This window comes from Eupeodes corollae, chromosome 2 (assembly GCF_945859685.1).
Source record: "Eupeodes corollae chromosome 2, idEupCoro1.1, whole genome shotgun sequence".
NCBI classification, from domain to species: domain Eukaryota; kingdom Metazoa; phylum Arthropoda; class Insecta; order Diptera; family Syrphidae; genus Eupeodes; species Eupeodes corollae.
Genome location: NC_079148.1, coordinates 40,282,142 through 40,301,607, shown reverse-complemented (window position 1 = coordinate 40,301,607; position 19,466 = coordinate 40,282,142). Strand labels below are relative to the sequence as shown.

The following is a 19,466-nucleotide window of genomic DNA, read 5'->3' as shown; positions in this document are numbered from 1 at the left end:
AATCAATGTTTTTAAAATTTTTGAACTGCTTACTTTTGACAATATAAGAACTAAATATTGAAAATTTGGAGGTGATTTGAGCTCATATGAGCTCTTTAAAAATTACCAAACCAAAAACAAAAAAAAAGACGAAAGGATTGATTCAAAATCTATACATATTTCATCTCGAATTGGGACAAATTTATAAGGGAGAAAAAATGTCTAAGCAATTGTGCAAACTTCGCATATAATACAGATGCTAGATTCTATAGTATTAGCTCTAAGCCTCCATTTGACTTGATCAATATAATATTTAATTATTTGACACATATTTTTTGAAAGCATTTTATATTTGTATTTATTTTTCTTTCGAAAGGACCACTGATGAACAAAATATAATTCTTTTCAAAATAAACACCACTCACAAAAAATAGGAAAAGTTTTTATTGTTTAAAATTAATTACCAAACAAATTTTAGTGACAAGGTATTTGTATGAACAAATTTCTTTTGAGTCAGTTTCCTGTTGGAAATTCTGTTTGATTCGTACTATGTACACACATATATACGAAGAGCTAATTTTGTAGTCCCAAGAGATAAAATGAAATTTAGCCAGATACTCACTCAATTTCTAATGAACTCAGATGACTAAAGAATTAATTAGAATTTAAAAGAAGATGCATTTGCTTATATCGTAGATAAATAAAATGATTTGTATGTTTAATTATTTTGTATTGCATTGTTTTATTTCAGAAAATACGATGTACCACTGCTTTTGTATTAAGAAAAATTATCACCGGAATAGAATTTTTGTACTTGGTTTTGTAATTCAAAGCTATTACAAAGTTGATTCAGTAATTTGAATTTCAATAAAATTAATTTTTGTCCAATCCATTTGATGTCAATGGTCTTTTAAAAAAACATTTTTGTTCTGTTAAATTATCTTTTTTAACTTCCTGTAGGAAGTTATTGTAATGGGTCCGATTTGTCAAATTGAAAATTTTGATATTTCTCGACGTTTCAAGGTCCCTAGAGTCGAAATAAAAGATTTTTAGAAAGATGTCTGTGCGTGCCTGTGTACGTACGTTCGAACGTCCGTACGTCTGTGCGTTTTTTTGTCGCCATAGCTCAAGAACCAGAAGAAATATCGATTTCAAATAAATTTTGTTATACAGATAATAAGGCAGAAAGATGCAGAAAGGGCTCTAAAGAAATTTGCGTGGGTGGTTTTTTTACCATAGCAGTTTGAAAAAAATGTGATAATTTTTAGAAACCCTAAATATCCTACAAACCAGAAACGCTAGAGACTTGAATTAAATTTTATACCATTAATTGAAACGTGATATCAAAGAAGTTTATTTTTTGAAAAAAGTCCATTTAACGTTTTTTTTTATAAATCAAAAAAACTGACAAAAAATAAGTCACCTCCAAAATTTTACGACTAAAATATGATTTCATCTCCAAAACAATTTTGTGCAACGAAGAATAATGTTTTTGACATCTGATAAAATTTTGGAAAAATTCGAATTGACAGTTTTTTTGTAAAAAAATAAAAATTTAAAAAAAAATTAACAAATATCTTTTAAAAAATTGTAGATATTGGCTTTTACTTTTATCTTTCAAAAAACATTGTTGTTAATGTTCAGTAAAATTTTGAACAAAATCAAATAGACAGTTTTTGTACAAAAAATTTAAAACCTAAAAAAAAAATTAACAAAAGGTGGTAAAAATTGATTTTCGAATCAAATATCTTTTCAAAAATTAAAAATATTGGCTTCAAGCTTATATTATTTCACAGAAAATATTGTTTTCTATATTCAGTAATTTTTATATAAAAATACAACAGTCCGTTGTTTCATAAAAAATAAAATTTACAAAAAATTGTACGCAAATTTGGTAAAAATTGATACGAGTACATATAGACAAACTTTTAAGCAAGACAAATCGACAGACGGGATGGGAAGTTATCAGTGTGGGTCGCATCCCAGCCTCTTTTTTGATTTGGAATAAATTCGATGCTCGTGTCAATTATTTTTGCGATTGTATTTATTTTCTCGTTTTGAAACAATGTAAGACAGTGATAACTTCCCACCCCGTCTTTCGATTTGTTTTGTCTAAAAGTTTTGTGGGCGTTCGTGTTTTGTTAAAAAAGTTGTCAGTTAAATTATTCTTAAAAAATCTTCTTTTTCTTTAAAAAAATAAAAGTTTTTGGATATTTCCGAAATAGTTAGATTTCAAATACTATTTTTGTAAACGATATTTTTAGTCGAAAACCAATACTTACCAATTTTTGTAGCATTTCTTAAAAATGTCTGTTTCTTATGTATACAAATACAAATTGGATGAATTGAATTAAATTGGAGTCAATATCTTCTATTGTTCGCGAGATAACGAGAACCAAACATCAGTTTTTACGTAATTTTTGTACTACTTTTTGTAGATTTTATTTTCTTATGAAAAAATTGACTGTTGGATTTACTAAACGATTTTTCTAAAAATGTTACTAAATGTTGAAAACAATATTTTTTATAAAACAAAATTAGTTTTAAGACATAATCTCAAATTCTTGAAAAGATATTTGAGTTGAAAATCAATGTTTACCAATTTTCAATTCGAAATATCGTACCGATTACAATAACTTCCTATTGGAAGTTAAAAATAAAAAAAGGAAATTCCTGACCGAATAAAAGAACGGATGGATGTAGTAAAGTATCGTTTAAATGTTATCTTTTAGACAATGAAACTGAGCAGAGTGAAATTGCTTTTTGTTCTGAAATGATAAACTTCATGGAAATTTTCAAATGAAATTTAGTAATATTTTGTTCAGATGATTTGTAAAGATGGCTTCAATATTATCGCAAGAACTAAAATTTTGTCACAAGAAGTTTTTGACAACCACGCACACTTAAACAAAAAAAATCAATTTTAAACTGTCTCAAGTGCTTTAGAATACACTTGGACAAAAATAAATGATATCCAGGAGAGTATAAATTTATGTTAAATACAAAAAGTTGCACAATATATGACAAACAAATATAAATAATAAATCGAAGCTAGGATGATGTAATTTGGTTATGTGTCAAAACTTAAAGCTTTTTAAATTGACATAAATTTCAATTGGGTTTCTTAAACGAGAAAAAGTGTTTGTTACTTCTCCAAAAAGTCTTTGTGTAAAAATCTCTAACGTGCTTTGTTATTAACTGACGAAAGCACCTTATTTGCTTATTTATTAATACAAAATGTTGAAATTTTTTGACTTTTAAAGTTCCTACTCAAAAGATTTCGTGAATCGGGATACCTTTTTCTCTTAAGTCATATTTCGAGAGCCAGTGGAGATATCATCAAAAGTTGAAGTTGAATGAATTGAAAAATAAAAACATTTGTAACTTTGCGAGGAAAAAATTATGATAATTCCAAAACAATTCTATGCTTCAAAGAATTACGTTTCTGTTTCTTATGAGTCCTAACCTTTTCAGAAAAATCAAAGCCATAGTTTAAAAAAGTCAAAAACCTAAAATAAAACTACACCAAATTGATAAAAACTGATTTTTGACTTTAATATTGCAAGAATAAACTATTTCATTCATATTTCATAAGATATTGTTGTTAACATAAAGGAAAGAAATAAAATACTTCAAATACTAAAAATTGGTTTTGCACTTTAATATTTCGAAAACAAAATCAATATCAAATTAATTTTAAAATATTGTTGTTTACTTTTACTAAAAACTGATAAAAATGGTTTTCGACTAAAATTTCTTAGAAAATATGAGAACATAGAAGGATATTGATTGCCAACTTACACAAAACATTTAAATTAATAATATTGAAATTGACAGACGGGCACAAATTGGAAAATATAAGTAGGGATCGCATCCAAGCCTTTTTTTTAATAAAATCATTAGATTGAGTTAATCTGATTTTGCCCGATTGTTAACGTGGTTTCATCATGTAACCACCAGTCATTAAAGGATCCATATTTTTTTTAATATTTTGTGAATTATCAACGAACTCATTTTAGAAATCTCTTATATCACAGATGTTTCTTACGGGTTTCTTAAAGTAAGTGCTAAGAACTAGAATTATTGATTGTTAGGTGACTCACTCCTTCTCTTATGTCCTGATGTTAGAAAAAACAAAACAAGTAACGAATTAAGTTATTTGATTCTACAGCTCACAGCCCATTGTTTCTTGCACGATTAAAAATTCAATTTAATTTATAGATAGGCCCGCTGAGTTTCTTCGTTAGTGTTTTAAATATATGTATTTATATACACATATTTGTGGCTTGCGGTCTTTACATAGGTACATACATGTATACATAATGTAGCTGCATCTGGTATATTGCGCGATAACACAACTTTTGACAGGTTGATTGTTTTTGCATTTGCAGATCGTTAATGGATTTATTATCTTCTGGATTAATTTTATTGCTTATACTCTTTGTGGAAAAAATTGTATATTCATACTTATATACAAGTTCCAGTATAATCCTTTTATATTTACATATTGGTGCATTTTACAAGTCATTTCCCTTTTTCATGTGTAATTTTAGTTAATTTTGGAAATACTGATTGACGGTTATTGACGTCGTGCCTCATACAATATACCATTAGGGCCTTTCTGGTGAATTTAACCAAAAACTTGACACTAGTGCATATTCGCCGGCCGTCGCGCCTGCAGTTTATGATGTTTATTTTTGTCTTACTTTTGATAGACATCATCTTTTCTGACAGGGGCGGTGGTTTTAAAACACCTTGCCAAAGTCTACGATCCGGGAATCCGAGAATAGATCAAGTAAGAAAAACATATGTACATATATGCAATAGTGCAGTTCATAAAAGACGAGTACTAATCGTAAAACCGTATACAACGTCAGCTGCAATAAAACGTGAAACGGCAAACCATTGCAAACGACCAACTTACTCGACGAACTCAACGTCGAAATTCGGAAGACCAAAATGCACGCAATTCAATCACTAATAGTCGGCGGTAAGTTGTTTGCAATTCCAGCCAGCAGCTGTTGCATCAATATGGCGTCTTTGAAGTACTTAAAATTATTTTCAGAAATATTAACCAACTACTCGAATATACAAAAATATTACCCAGATAAATTCAACAATTTAAAAATAACTCAAAAACAATAGACCAACCAACAAAATAATAACAATAATAAAAAAACATAAAATAGCACAAAAAAAAAAAACTTAATAAAACAAGCTCTTTAATTGAGACATCAATCAGCAAACTCATTTTAAAAGCACATAAATCTTGCCCGCATCGTTATAAATTTTATTTCCATATCTTTTTGACTTATTGGATAAAATATGTATTTTAATGATACAAGAATCAAAATAATTACAACGGGCTATTGGTCGGAATTTCGAATTTTAGAGAAGGGTGCGGGGGAGGAGGAGGTCATGTCGCCGACACCATCGCCAGCAGAGGGAGCTCCAATATTAAAAGAAGAAATAAAATTATGGGCATAGTTCAGGACACGCGTTCTTCACTGGATGGGGGCGCGTGTTGCATTCAAAGGGCAGTGTCGTCATAAATATTGTTTTTATTTTTGTTTCTCGGAAAAAAAAGTCGAAGATTGGACTGAGAGGGGCGATAGTGCGGCGGCCAGCGTACCTATGATCGGCAATCAAATAATAGACCGTAAAAATGCTCCATGATTTAATCCCAAATAAATTATCTTATCAAGTAGGGTTACAAAAATAGATTCCATAAACTCCCAAATACAAACACGCCTCATCATCAGATTCGGAGAGGTGGGTGATCGAGCGTGTGCGTTTTTCAAATCGAGAGAAATTCAAATACAGTATTGTTCAAAAATATCATTTATACAGGGAAAAATTACATTTAAAGTGAAATAATTAAGGTCTTAGAAACGACCGAGCACATCAAGATTGGTTCTAAATAATATTGAAAGCCTCAAATTTGTATTACTGTTCATTGTTTTTTTTTAAATTTTAGTAGTCATTTATGTAAAGTGAGTAATGTTATTACTAATTTATATTTCTTGAAAAAGTAATACATTTTCATGCTTTCAAATAACATACAACTTTCTTAGTTAACTGCGCCTAAAATTTGTATTTGTTTGCAATTTTTAAAGGCTTAATATAACGTTTCAAACTTCATTCTGAATTTTCGAAAAATTGTTCAACTACTTGCATATGTACCATATTTTATTTAAAATATATTTATAAAACGTCTGTCTTTAAACTTCCATTCTTAAATTTCCTTTTTTTATTTAATTTCTTTAAATTTGTCAACACAATAATCTAACAACATTAAAAGCAAAAACTTGTAATAAGATAGTGTATTTTATTTTCTGTTTTTCTTTGAATTTTATTGTGTTTATTGTGTAAAAAAAAAAACAAGAAGAAACATTTTTTTTCACATCACTATTGTTGTAAAACAAACTAGCAGGTTTTTCGGGAATGTACCCTAAGTTGCATTAGGAAAATTAGAATAACTAGGACCGCAGAGGGAGCTATTTATGTTAAACCAAAATATGTGGGGAATGGAAAAATGTTTATGTCAAGTTGGCGTTCAAATTTTTTTCCTTGTTTCATTCGTGCAATATATAAACAAAATATTATCATCATCGCTCAAGTGATGTTGATATGATGATGGTGATTTTGAATCCATAGGGATCTTCGTCGTTTTGAATATTTACGGAAGAGTTTCTCTTAAATTTCGTTTTATTATTTTTAAAACAGATTGGTGTCGGAGTCCCAACATTTTGAGAGTTAATAAACAACATTTTACCTAAATGTATATGCATGAGTACAGTGGCTTGTGGGAGTGTGCGGAACAAGTGTCATAACCAACTAAAATATTTATCACACTTTGAGGAGTTTACGTAAATGTTTGTCCACTCAAATTAAACAAAGAAAATTTACTGCTCTGCTCCAGGTCTGTGGTTTAAGTGTTCTTGTGTTCTCAATAAGGTTTTTTTTTTTTATAAAAAAAACAGGACATGATAATTAAAGTTAAAATGTTTATAATAAAATTTACAAAAAATGATTCGCTGTTATTTAGACTGAATTCATTTCCTATAACAGTTTTGTGCACACAATTTTTAATTTGCATTTTTTTAATAAATTTACCTGCCTACATTTAAAAACCCTAAAAGATTTATTGATATAATAAAAACATACAATTTTCTTTTAATAACATAAAAGTTTTTGTTTTAAGGTTTTTACTTTTGAATTTGAAAGGAATCAATATTAAGGTAACATTGTTATGAGAGCTCGAAATACTCCTATAATGTACAGAACACATCCTTTCGAAAATATTTAACTCATTGCCATTTAATTGTGGTTTAATTTTTTAACTTATAATTATGTTTATTTTGTCTAAAGTGCTTAAAAACTTTCAAAATCCAATCCAATTTAGGAACAAATGCTAGTCTATATTTTTATAACATATCAAATCAAAGAAAAATGTTTTCGTTTTTTGAATGCAACAACTTTATATAAAAATCATCAAAATTCTGTTTTTCATTAATAACCTCTTTTAAATGTTCTAAAAATGTTGGCTTTTCAGTCAGCAGCCTTGAGTGGCTAAACCTAAATTCTCAATAACTTTATAATTGTAATTTTTATTAGTTATCAAATTTAAACTGAAATAAATATTGTTTACTTGAACAATTCAAGAAAAACAATAATAACTTAAAATTGTTTAAAATTTAAAACGACAGGTGACTTTTTTTTTTAGTAATGCAACATTTTTTAATTGAATGTTTTATTTTAACAAAAAATTGAAAATGATTATACTGTTCAAAATAATCTAAATAGAAAATATTTATAGTTTTATTGATTGATATTTCACTATTTGTAAAGTTCTTTTTATTTTATTAAAACAAATTCTCTTCCACTTTGTGCTCCTTTTCCATGATTTTAAAAATTGATGTCTTGTTCTTCCAAAACTTGATATTCGAAAATGAAAAAAAAAATAAAATGTTCGACTGGATCGTATAATGTTCAAATAGTTTGTTTAACTCCCAATAGGAAGTCCTCCTATTTGTCAAATTGAAAATTTTGACATTTTTCGACGTTCCAAGGTCCCTAGAGTCGATATAAACGATTTTTAGACAGATGTCTGTACGTGCTTGTGAATGTAAGTTCTTACGTCCGTATGTTCGTACGTCCGTACTTTCGTGACGTTTATTTCGTCGCCCATGGCTCAAGAACCAGAAGAGATATCGACTTCAAATAAATCTAGCTATACAGATAACTAGGCATAAAGAGGCAGAAAGGCCTCTCAAGTAAATTGTGTGGGTGGTTTTAGACCATAGCAGTTTAAAATAAAGGTGAACATTTTGGTTAACCCTAAATATCTCATGAACCAAAACGCTAGAGACTTGAATAGTATTTTATACCATATATTGTAACGTGATACCAAACAAGTTTATTTTTTTAAACTCATTAACGGATTTTTTAATCAAAAAACTTAAAAAAAATAGTCATCTCAAACATTTTACAAATGCAAAATGATTTTATCTCCAAAACAATTTTGTGCGACGAAAATTAATGTTTTAAACATCTATTAAGATTTTGAGAAAAATGGAATTGACTATTTAAAAAAAAAATATAAACCCAAAAAAAATTATTCAAAGTTGGTTAAAATTTAATTTGGATCCAAATATCTTTTCAAAAATTTAAGATTATGGCTTTCAATTAATTTTAACTTATAAGAAATATCGTTTTCAAATTTTTGAAAAGATATTTGAGCCGAAAATCATTTTTTACCAACTTTTGTTAATTTCTTTTCGGTTTTTAATTTTTAGTAAAAAAATGTCAATTCGATTTTTTTAAATTTTACTGAATATTGACAACAATATTATTTGAGAGATAAAAGTAAATTAAAGCCAATATTTCAAAGTTTTGAAAAGATATTTGAGTCGAAAATCTATTTTTACCAACTATGGTAATGTTTTTTTTAGATAAAAATAAATTTTTTTTTATAAAAAAACTGTCAATTCGATTTTTCTCAAAATGTTATCAGATGTCAAAAACATTATTTTTCGTTCAACAAAATAGTTTTGGAGATGATATCATATTTTAGTCGTAAAATTTTATAGGGGACAAATTTTTTTTCTCAGTTTTTTTGATTTATAAAAAAAAACAGTTTAATGAATTTTGTAAAAAAAATATATTTCTTTGATATCACAATACAATATATTATATAAAATTTAATTCAAGGCTTTAGCGTTTTTGGTTCGTAAGATATTTAGGGTTAATCAAAATTTTCACATTTTTTCAAACTGCTATGGTAAAAAAACCACCGACGCAATTTTCTTGAGAGCCCTTTTTGCATCTTTCTGCCTTATTATCTGTATAACAAAATTTATTTGAAATCGATATCTCTTCTGGTTCTTGAGCTTTGGCCGACGAAAAAAAAGTCGGTAACGTACGGACGTACGAACGTTCGCACACACGCACGCACAGACATCTTTCTAAAAATCTGTTATTTCGACTCTAGGGACCTTGAAACGTCGAGAAATGTCAAAATTTTAAATTTGACATATCGGACCCATTGCAATAACTTCCTTTTTTTTATTGAAATGAGCCAAGTTAAGACAAACAATTAGAGACGATTTATTTGAACAAGTTCGTTTTTGAACAAAAAATCGAATTTTAGATTTTTACCCAAAATAGCTATTTATATATTTTTTCATTTTAAGTTTTAAAGAATGAAAAAACGCCAAACATACAGACAGACGGACCTACAGAAGAGAGACCCACTTTTTCGACTTCTTACGAATGCAAAATTTGCCATAATTGTCCTGTATGTCGCAGGTACAAATTTTATAAAAGCAAGGAACATGAATCTCTTTATGCTTTTCTTTAAAAGTAAAAACTATTTAGGAGTTGAAAGTCTATTTTTTTTTTCGACTATATAAAATATATAGTAAAATCACGAATCTGTTTATTTTTACGTTCACGGTAGCCTCAAAATGGCCTTCGAAGTTTTATATTTAAAGTTAATTAAACAAAATAACAATGTCGTACGTCGCTGTAGCCACAAGCTGTCGGATCAGTAAGAACTTAAGATGATATTACTATAGTTTTTTTTTTTGAGAAGCTATATAAAAACAAAATTATATTTACAATCTCATAAATGTCTTAAATGCGTTTATGAGAGACAAATTATAGGTGGTTTTATCTTGTTAAATCAATTGTTTTAATACACCTTTTTTAAGAATTTTTTTATGAAATTTGATAAGAGTCTGTAGATCCAAGAGTTTCCAACAAATAGTTATTCAAAAATGAAATAAAATATCCTTTTTTACAAAAATTAGAAGCATTTATAAAAAATCAGAGCCTCAAATGAGGTTTAGTGTAACAATGAACATCTCAATTGATTCAAATTAAGAAACACTGTAATGAGATAAGATGCATAAGTTTTCATCTTTAAGAAGTATGAGTTGACGTACAAAAACAAAGATTGGAAAACAACGGAAACACCTTCATTATTATTTACAACTTTAGGGCCAGAAATCCATTCTTTATAGATGTTTTAAATAAATGTGTTTCGGTGTATGGTTTTAGGTTAGGTTAGGTTGGAGTGGCTGTCCAGATGTCATTGACTCACCTAGACCTCTAGGGTCCATAGTGATACCACTAATGCGAGATTAATGAACTTAAACAAACCATTTTGTACTTTTAATGAAGTTAGAGAGACGTTTTGTGTCAATCGTTGCCAGTTCACTGGTTTCATCGGAGAAGGGATTACCGAGAAAGTTATTCCTTCTAATGGAGAGTGCTGGACATGTACATAGAAGGTGTTGGACTGTTTCCTCTTCCTCCTCGTCCATGCAGCTTCTACAGAAGTCATTTGTGTAGACCCCTAGCCTCAGAGCATGTCTTCCTATGAGGCAGTGTGCTGTTGTTACTCCATTTATAGCGCTTATATTTACTTTGTCTGCTCAGGGATATCAAGCCTTTAGACCGTTTTAAGTCCATGGTTGGCCATATTTGCTTAGTTGCTAGGGAGGTGGTACTCTGTGACCATCTAGCATTTGTTGATTATAGAGCATATTGTTTGAGAAGATATGTGGTGTTCCTATGTTATGTTTTTGTTTAACATTAGGCAGAAGTGTTCCGTTTTTGGCGAGCTCATCGGCTTTGCAATTTCCCGGAATGTCTCTGTGGCCCGGCACCCAAATGAGGTGAATATTAAACTGTTCCGTCATCTCATTCAGAGATGATCGACAATCGTAGACTATTTGAGAGTTTTTGGAGACAAACGCGAGAGATTTAAGAGTGGCTTGGCTGTCAAAGAAGATTCGTATATCCTTCCAAGATATAACGTTTTCTTTGAGCCAGGATAGTGCCTCTTTAATCGCCATTACTTCTGCCTGGAATACACTACATTGCCTGGGAAGTCTGTATGATAGACTGAGATTCAGTTGTTCCGAATAGTGTATGGTTTTGGGAAAACAAAATTTTAAACTCATTATTAAAATAGAATATATTTTCTTTAAACAATTCGTAGGTTTTGTATGTGCTAATATTTCTGTTCTTCTTATTTATTGCTTAAATTGTATTTATATCACTTCAAATTTTCCAGAAAGTAGTAAGCTTATAACAAGCTTTAAACTAAGATCAGAGGCTAATCATAAGTGTTCGTGTTAGTTATTAGTAAACAAAATAATACAATTAAAACACACACTCAAAATACAAAAAAAATTTAACATTCACATAAACTATTTCAAAACACAAAATAAAATAAAGATGTTTGTAATAGTGGAGCACTGATTTTAAAAAATGATTTTGAAAACACTTTATTTAAATTCGAATCGATCGGTAAACAGTTAAGTTTGTACGAGCTTTATCCTTTCCATAGTTAGCTCTATGGAAATCAACATGAATAAAATCAAATGTACTCAGGTGATGAACTTCGCCTCGGTAGTTCAAATGAATACTAGATAATAAATAAGGTGCATCAATTTCACCATTAATAAGTTGATGAAGAAATATTAAATTATTATTAATACGCCGCCGTTGGTGGAGAGATTGCATTTGAAGAAACTGAATAGGATGTTCATATAGGGAGGTAGATTATAAGGATCTTTCTAAGCAAGGACCTTAAGGGTAAATGATATTATGTTGAATTGGTTCAATACGCCTATACTTGTGAAGCATTATTCAAGATGAGCACGAACATGGAAAACTCCTTTGCCCAATGTTTAATGAATCGAAGCATAGAACTTGCTATATTAATATAAAGATAATGTGGTGTGTCAATTCTAAGTTTCAACAGAAATGAATCCTAAGATCCTCAAAAATAAAAACACGACAGAGAAATACAATAATCAAATACAATTACGTTTCGTTTTTTTTTAGTAAAATTTTTCAACTGATATTTTGAAGGGTTGAGGAAAAATTTTTTTTTCCTACACCAAAATGAAAAACTATCAATATCAGGTCTGAAAAAGAATACGACAATAGGTCTACTTTATTATTGTACAAAACTTAATTTCATCAACAAAAATGAGAACCTCACTTGAGAGCATGCATACCGTTACTTCGTGATAGAATAGATAGGATGATCAGAAAAGGGCCGAGATAGCTTTCCTGGGGAATACTAGATCAAGCAATCTAAGGTTCTGAATGACAATTTCCAAGTTTTAGCCAATATCATTTATTTTAAAGTTAAAATTTAATCCAAAATAAAAAAATAGGGTTTAAACCAATATCGCCACTTTTTAATAAAATAATTCCGAGGATTAAACAAAACTAAACGATGAAATTAAGTTTAGTTTTGTATAGTCAAGTGTCTTTATCCCTGGGCACGGAATAAATAATAAATAAATAATCGGCTAGTTACAATTTTTGTTTGAAGTGAACAGTTTATCTCCGTATTATGAGTTTTTCGTTTGAACCGAACGACGCATTATAGATACTCTCATATGTATGCACATCACTATATAATTGGAAATATATCATACTTTAATATATGTTAAATACATTTTAGTTTTAAAAAAAATTAATTATAGAAAAAGATCAACTAAACTAAATTAAAAAAAATTAAAATACCATCCATCTGTGTATTGCAAAAAACTTGTGAAAATATTCACAAAGTGCTCAGTGATTTAAACATTAATGACTATTTCATTAAAAAAATGTCAATTGGGATTTGGAAATGTCAAAAATGTCAACTCAATTCAATGGTAACGTAAACGATTGTACTGCATGGCCAAACAACAACAACAATTTCCACAATATCAACAACAACACTGGACCAGAAATGGTTAATGAACTGTTCTCTATGGAAGAGATCAACGCACTGACAGCCGAAGTGATCACTCTACTTGGTAATTGCAAAACTAAATCAGATCAATTTAATACCATTGCACAATTAGCTATTAAGTATTTGTATAAGTCCAAGTAATGAATAAAACATCTTTGAAAATAATTTGTTGGAATGCTAAAAGCATTCGATGTAAATATGTAGAATTTTTATTTAATTGGAGGAGATTTTAACTGCAAGCATAGATAGAAATTGGGGGTGTTTAAGAGCAAATGCTTGGGGAAATATATTGCATAATTTAAACATAAATCACTCTTTTGATACTTTATATCCACCTCATCCAACTTATTACCCTACAAACAGTAGGGCAAGTCCATCAACTATAGACATTTTTCTAACTAATGTACCGGGTTTATTCAGCGAACAGTTTGTGCTAAACGAGTTGAGCTCTGACCATTTGCCTGTATTCATTGACACTTTTATATCCCCTCTTAATCAACGAAATGAAGCTTTTGATTTTAAAAATGCTAAATGGTCTATTTATAAAAGAGAATTAAAAACGAAATTGAGAAATCTCGCAAATAATTTCACACCGGACATAGATCAATTTAAAATTGATCAAACCATTGCTTCCTTTACATCTGCAATAATCGAAAGTGTTGATCAGGCTGTACCTAAAAAAGCAATGAAAATTAAAAGCACAAATGTCCTTCCACCAAATTTGGTCGAATGATTAAGTGATTAAGGTGCGAAACCGATACCGAGCAAGGTGGATATTCTTCTATTTCTGAAATGAATATTCTTAACTCTATTGTAAAAGAAGGTATAGCAGTTTTCAGAAATAGAGCTTTGAATCAGAAGCTGCTAGAGTTGGATAAAGCAAGCAGACCATTCTGTAATATAGTTAAAGTTATAAAAAAAACTCATATTCCTGTCTTAAAGGTAGAAAGTAGTTTAATGATGTCGGGATCTGAAAAAGCAGATGCATTAGCAACGAACTTTTATGATGCACAATTGTTAGCTAGCAATGCCGTTACAAATGATACCATTGAATCTGTTGTTTCTCAATCAATAAGAATAATTAACTGTGATACGAATGATGGTAAAAATTACTTCATCACTATTGAAGACATCAAAGATGTTCTTAATTCTTTGAAAACTAGAAAGTCAGTTGAATTTGACAAAATAAAAAATTTGTATTTGAAAAATATGCCAAAACTGGGAGTTAAATTTTGCATAAAAACTTTTTAATTCTTGCCTTAAATTGGGATATTTCCCAAATAAATGGAAAATAGCAAACGTTATTCTAATTTTAAAACCTGGTAAGATAGCTTACTTGTCTATTAACTACAGACCGATTAGTTTGCTGAGTTCTCTTGGTAAATGTTTTGAAAAAATCATTAAAAAGAAGCTTATTGAACACATTAATTCAAATAATGTTTTGCCTTTAGAGCAATTTGGATTCCGTTAAAGTAACTTTAATGTAGGAAAAAGTACGGGTTTGGTGTTGCTACATAAGCTATTAATTTTCAATTTTCCTATGTACCTTATTAAAATTTTAAAATCTTTTTTGTCTTCAAGAAAGTGTATTGTGTTGTTTTTCCCAAAGCTTTATTTGTTGTAAGTGTCAATTTGTTCAACTTGAATTTCATCAAAACCGACTACGTTTTAATTTCTCGCTGAGATGTTGAACATTCCTTCAAAATTATTAAAATTTTAAAAGATATATTAAAATTTTAAAAGATATATCGATTGGCATTACTGCACCTAAAGCATATCTTTCACCATGAAAGCAAATACTGAAACCATCTTTCACCAGCATTGTATGTGGTGAAAAAGTTTTCAGCAAAAGCTTATCCAATACACCTCACATTTTAAAATTATTATATTCTCCAGTCTCCCAAAAGCTTATTCCCTTTTAAACTTTATAAATGTTTATACTTAAACAAAAACACACTCACCTGAAAAAATAGGGTAAACGCCACCCATTGGTAATATTTTGTATGTTTTATTGTAAGAGGTCCACGTCCCTGTGAATTATGAACCCCAGGAAAAGGCACCTCGGAACCTTGCTTTTTCATGAAAGCATCCACCACTGTGTACGTTGAATGAATCCAACAATATGTATTAAGAACATCTTCCGGTATATCTCTGTTATAAAAGATAGCATACATAAGAACCAATTTTAGATTAGAAACATCACTTCTATCAAAGACAACACCCAAATTCTTATACTCACCTCGTATGAACGCAGTCTATTGGATTTCCTACGTATTGGCGTGTTGTAACAGCTATTGAAAATGTTATTAACAGTATAACAGTTGCATTTGTATGCAGTCGAAAAACAGGCGAGTCGATTTTAACATGAGACACCTGTTTTGAATTGTTTTAGGTACACATAATTCGTGATATACGTTTCGAATAAAAAATAAATAAGAAACAATTAAATAGATTAGTTTATATTGAAATAGTTGACAAAAAATATAATTTTATAATTTTAAAAACAAAATATAAACAAATATAAAATATAAAAATAATCTTAATACTAGTTTTGTGTAAGTATATAAATTGTAATGTAGGTACTTTACTATAATTATAATCAATGTATATTTCAAAAATAGGCTTTTACTTAAATATGTTTAATATAAAAATAAAATATAGGTAATTATTTTAATAATAATTATATGTATAATACTTTACTTTACGTTAAGCTTTAAATAAAATTGAATCTTTTTTTATAGGTTTTAATAAATTGTTTAAAGCAATTGAATTGTTTTTGTTATCAACATTAAATAAAAAAAATCTAAAATCAATAGGTAAGTTTACTTTTAATTAATTTATTGTTTTTTTTGTTATTTACAATTATACTTTGATGTGTGGCATAATGTAATATATTTAAGTTTGTTTTTAGTAAATTTTAAATATAGGTACATTTCGAATGAGAGTGTGTAGTAATAATAATTGAGTGTGTTGTGTGTGTGTGAGTAAATACATAAAATAAATAACGTGAATTAAAATGACATTTTTTAATTTGTTCATATTTATTGATTTAAATTTTGAAAGTGATAGGAATGCAAATTTTTTGTTTACTTTATTTATTTTGTTTTATTCTTTTCCATAGTCGATGCCGTATGGATTTGTTCGAGAGATAAAATGGACAAAATTATTTTCGTTCCGAATGATTTAATTAGTTGAAACGAAATAATGCTTACACAAATATTGACAATTTAAGAAAAAAAGAATAATTTTTATAAAAATGTTTCTTTTTTTATGCAAACAATTTCGTTTGATGTTTATCATTTTTTTTTTGTTTTTTGTTTATTATTATTTTGAATTTGTCATGATGAACATGAATGAGACTGGACGATATTATGGGCAGAGAGTCCTTAATCGATATTTTATAACAATGAATGAAATTTCGATAATATTGTAGATCCTTGGTGTCGGTGGTTTTAAGAAATATAAGTTTATTGTACTGGTGAGTGAAATAACAACTAGCGTGTGTAATGTGAGTTAACTACAGCATTTTTTTTAAATTAAATTTATTATACTTATGAACTAAATTACGTTATATAGTTTTCTTTTTTTGTTTGTTTGTTTTTTAATTGTGATTGAGACTAAGAGTGTGTGGAAAACTTCACATTGAGATTGTGTGGTGTTTTTTTTTTGTTGAACATTCACAAACGGTGATTTAAAAACTAACGAGAAAATTAAACAGAAAGCAAATACCAGGAGACCTGTCAAACCTTACAAAACTGCTTTTTTAAATTCCCCTTTAAAAATAATTGTATTGAAGAATAGGCTTTGAAAACTGTTGCTTCGATATATTTAAACAATGAGATTAAATATATTCGTGTTATTTTGCGTTACAGAGAATACAAACAAAATTAACTTTAAAATTTATAGATATTTAGTTTCACAAAACAAATACTTCGAAACTGTACAAAATAATACTAAACAAATAAAACTATACCAATACATTTTAAATATTAAACAAAAACGATTTCTGAAGACAAAAATAAAAAAATATATTGGGAGTTTAATTAATGTTTTTTTTTACATATGTATATATTTATATCTATTTACAAAATTCAATCCACACGCCATACCAACGTTATACAAGAAATAGAAGATATTTTTTTAAAGATATCAAGTGATTTTAAAAAAAGTTGTATTTTTATCTAGTCAACAGTTTCATAGGATTTTTATAAATCGATTTTGATTTAAGAAAAGAAGAACGAACTTCTTCTTCTTGACGAAAGTCAATCAAACATTTTGAAAATTTTCAAAGGCGAAACTCTAAAATTTCAGAAATGTTAATCCTATGCTACAGAATTATATTTTTTCGTCTAAGCTATCTAAACCTCTCCCTAGACTACATTTTGACAAAATAAATGTAAACAGTAATACAAAAATATTAACTTAAGTTAAAGTTAAAGGCCAATATTATTTTAAGATATTTTTGTTAACGAATGGAAACCTCTAAAATGGTTAAATAAATTTGTATTTATTAGATAAATTTGAATTTAAATAAAATATCAAACATTTATTGTTAACGAAAGAGACAGATTATAAAATTTCGAAAATGTATATTTTTATAATAAGTGCAAACTCAAAGGTATATCACTATACTCTTAATCAGACACATAGCGCGCATCAGGGAAGTGAGAGAAGGTTTGAAAAGGGGTGTCGGTGCACATCCGTTTTGAATTTCTGAATATTGCAATGATTAAAAAATCATAGTGTGATAAGGCATTACATATTCGCGTAGTAAGGCTTAAGAACGAATGTTTGTACTTGACAGTTGGGCTCGAGGTTATACTGTTGAGCATTCCTAGAACCGTGAGTGTAACAGTTAAATTGTTCAAAGGTAGGAGTGCAACTATCTCAATCTTAAGATCATACACAGTTGAAATAATGGAAAAAAAGCTGATATAAGAGGTCCTAGAGATTGGAGTTATACTTAAGCTTTGGACGTATATAAGTCTTGTTGATAAAAGCCAGATCAGAACGACAGAACAAATTTTTGCATCGCCTAAGGAAATCCAAACACCTTGCTGAATGTTTGAAGTGGTTGGTGACAAATATACTGAGCATATCAAAATGTTCAGTCTCATTCATGCAAATCGCTTAGACAATAGAAGACAGTATTGGCTTTCGAACCATAAAATTCCAAATGGTCTTTTATTAACCATTGTACAAAGCTGTTTAGGTCAGAGTTTAATGAGCTTATAATATTTGCTCGTTGCAGTTCACATCCAAAGAAGAGGGATGTATTTCTGAAAACGAATATAAGAAGCTAAGAGTACTATCGTCAACAAAACAATTTATTGGATTATAAGTTACAGACAGGAGATTTATTAATAAAATTAAGAAAGAGTATTGCAGACAAAATGGAGCCCTGGGGCACACCAGAATACATTATGTGGTTTTCAGCCTTAAACCCTTCTAATACTACTTATATTGATCCAAAAGGTAATTACAAATTCAATGAATGGAGGGATTCATAAAACCCGAAGGCACATTTTCTGTAAGAGATCTTGAGGCCAAACCATCATTAAACGCTTTTGAAATAGTGCAATATTCTTACTTTCTTCAAAACAATGTAAAGATTTGCTCCACTCTTCGGTGAGATAAAACATGAGGTCATTAGCAGACGTATTGCTGCGAAAACAGTTATTCCGGTCATTAAGAAGCTTTCGATCTTTGAGATATTTTTGAGCTGATAATTAATCAGCGATCCCATGAACTTGGAAAGAAGTGACGTAAGTGCAATCGATCGATAATTAGAAAGTGAGGAAGATTCGCTTGTTTGGGATGGACTGGGACAAATGCTGTTTTCCATTCACTCGGAATGAGACCTAAGCAGAACGTCAGAAGACTACCTCTTCATAACAATATAGCGGATATAACATCCGTACCAGTGGATTTATGGACTCTCGCCACAGTACCTTTTTCCTACATCAAGATCAACTTTACTAACCACGTAAGAACTTTTATTTATATTGAATAAGTTACGGTTTTTTAATTTGTTAGTAATTAAACATAATCCATTTAAAAATTAATGAAGTTTTTACACGGATTTAAGGACTTGATTCGGTTACTTTGTATGAATAAAATGCAGCGATCAAAGAAAATATATAAGAACTTAAAACCATCACAATTAATTTCTGCTAATTAATTGAAAAAAAAAAATGCTTCAATTAGTTGCTATCAAGTT

At 29.0% G+C, this 19,466-nt stretch overlaps 1 protein-coding gene across 5 annotated transcripts in view; it reads right to left on the bottom strand.

The window, feature by feature from the left end:
* The window catches only part of LOC129947241 (innexin shaking-B), a 385,068-nt gene that overhangs the window by 51,457 nt on the left and 314,145 nt on the right, over window positions 1-19,466 (bottom strand). For all 5 annotated transcript variants that reach the window (XM_056057737.1, XM_056057738.1, XM_056057741.1 and 2 more), the window contains 2 exons: window positions 15,486-15,619; window positions 15,208-15,397 (listed from right to left, as the gene is read on the bottom strand). In XM_056057737.1, the coding sequence (XP_055913712.1) occupies window positions 15,208-15,397; window positions 15,486-15,619 (324 nt within the window). The remainder of the gene's footprint in view (window positions 1-15,207; window positions 15,398-15,485; window positions 15,620-19,466) is intronic.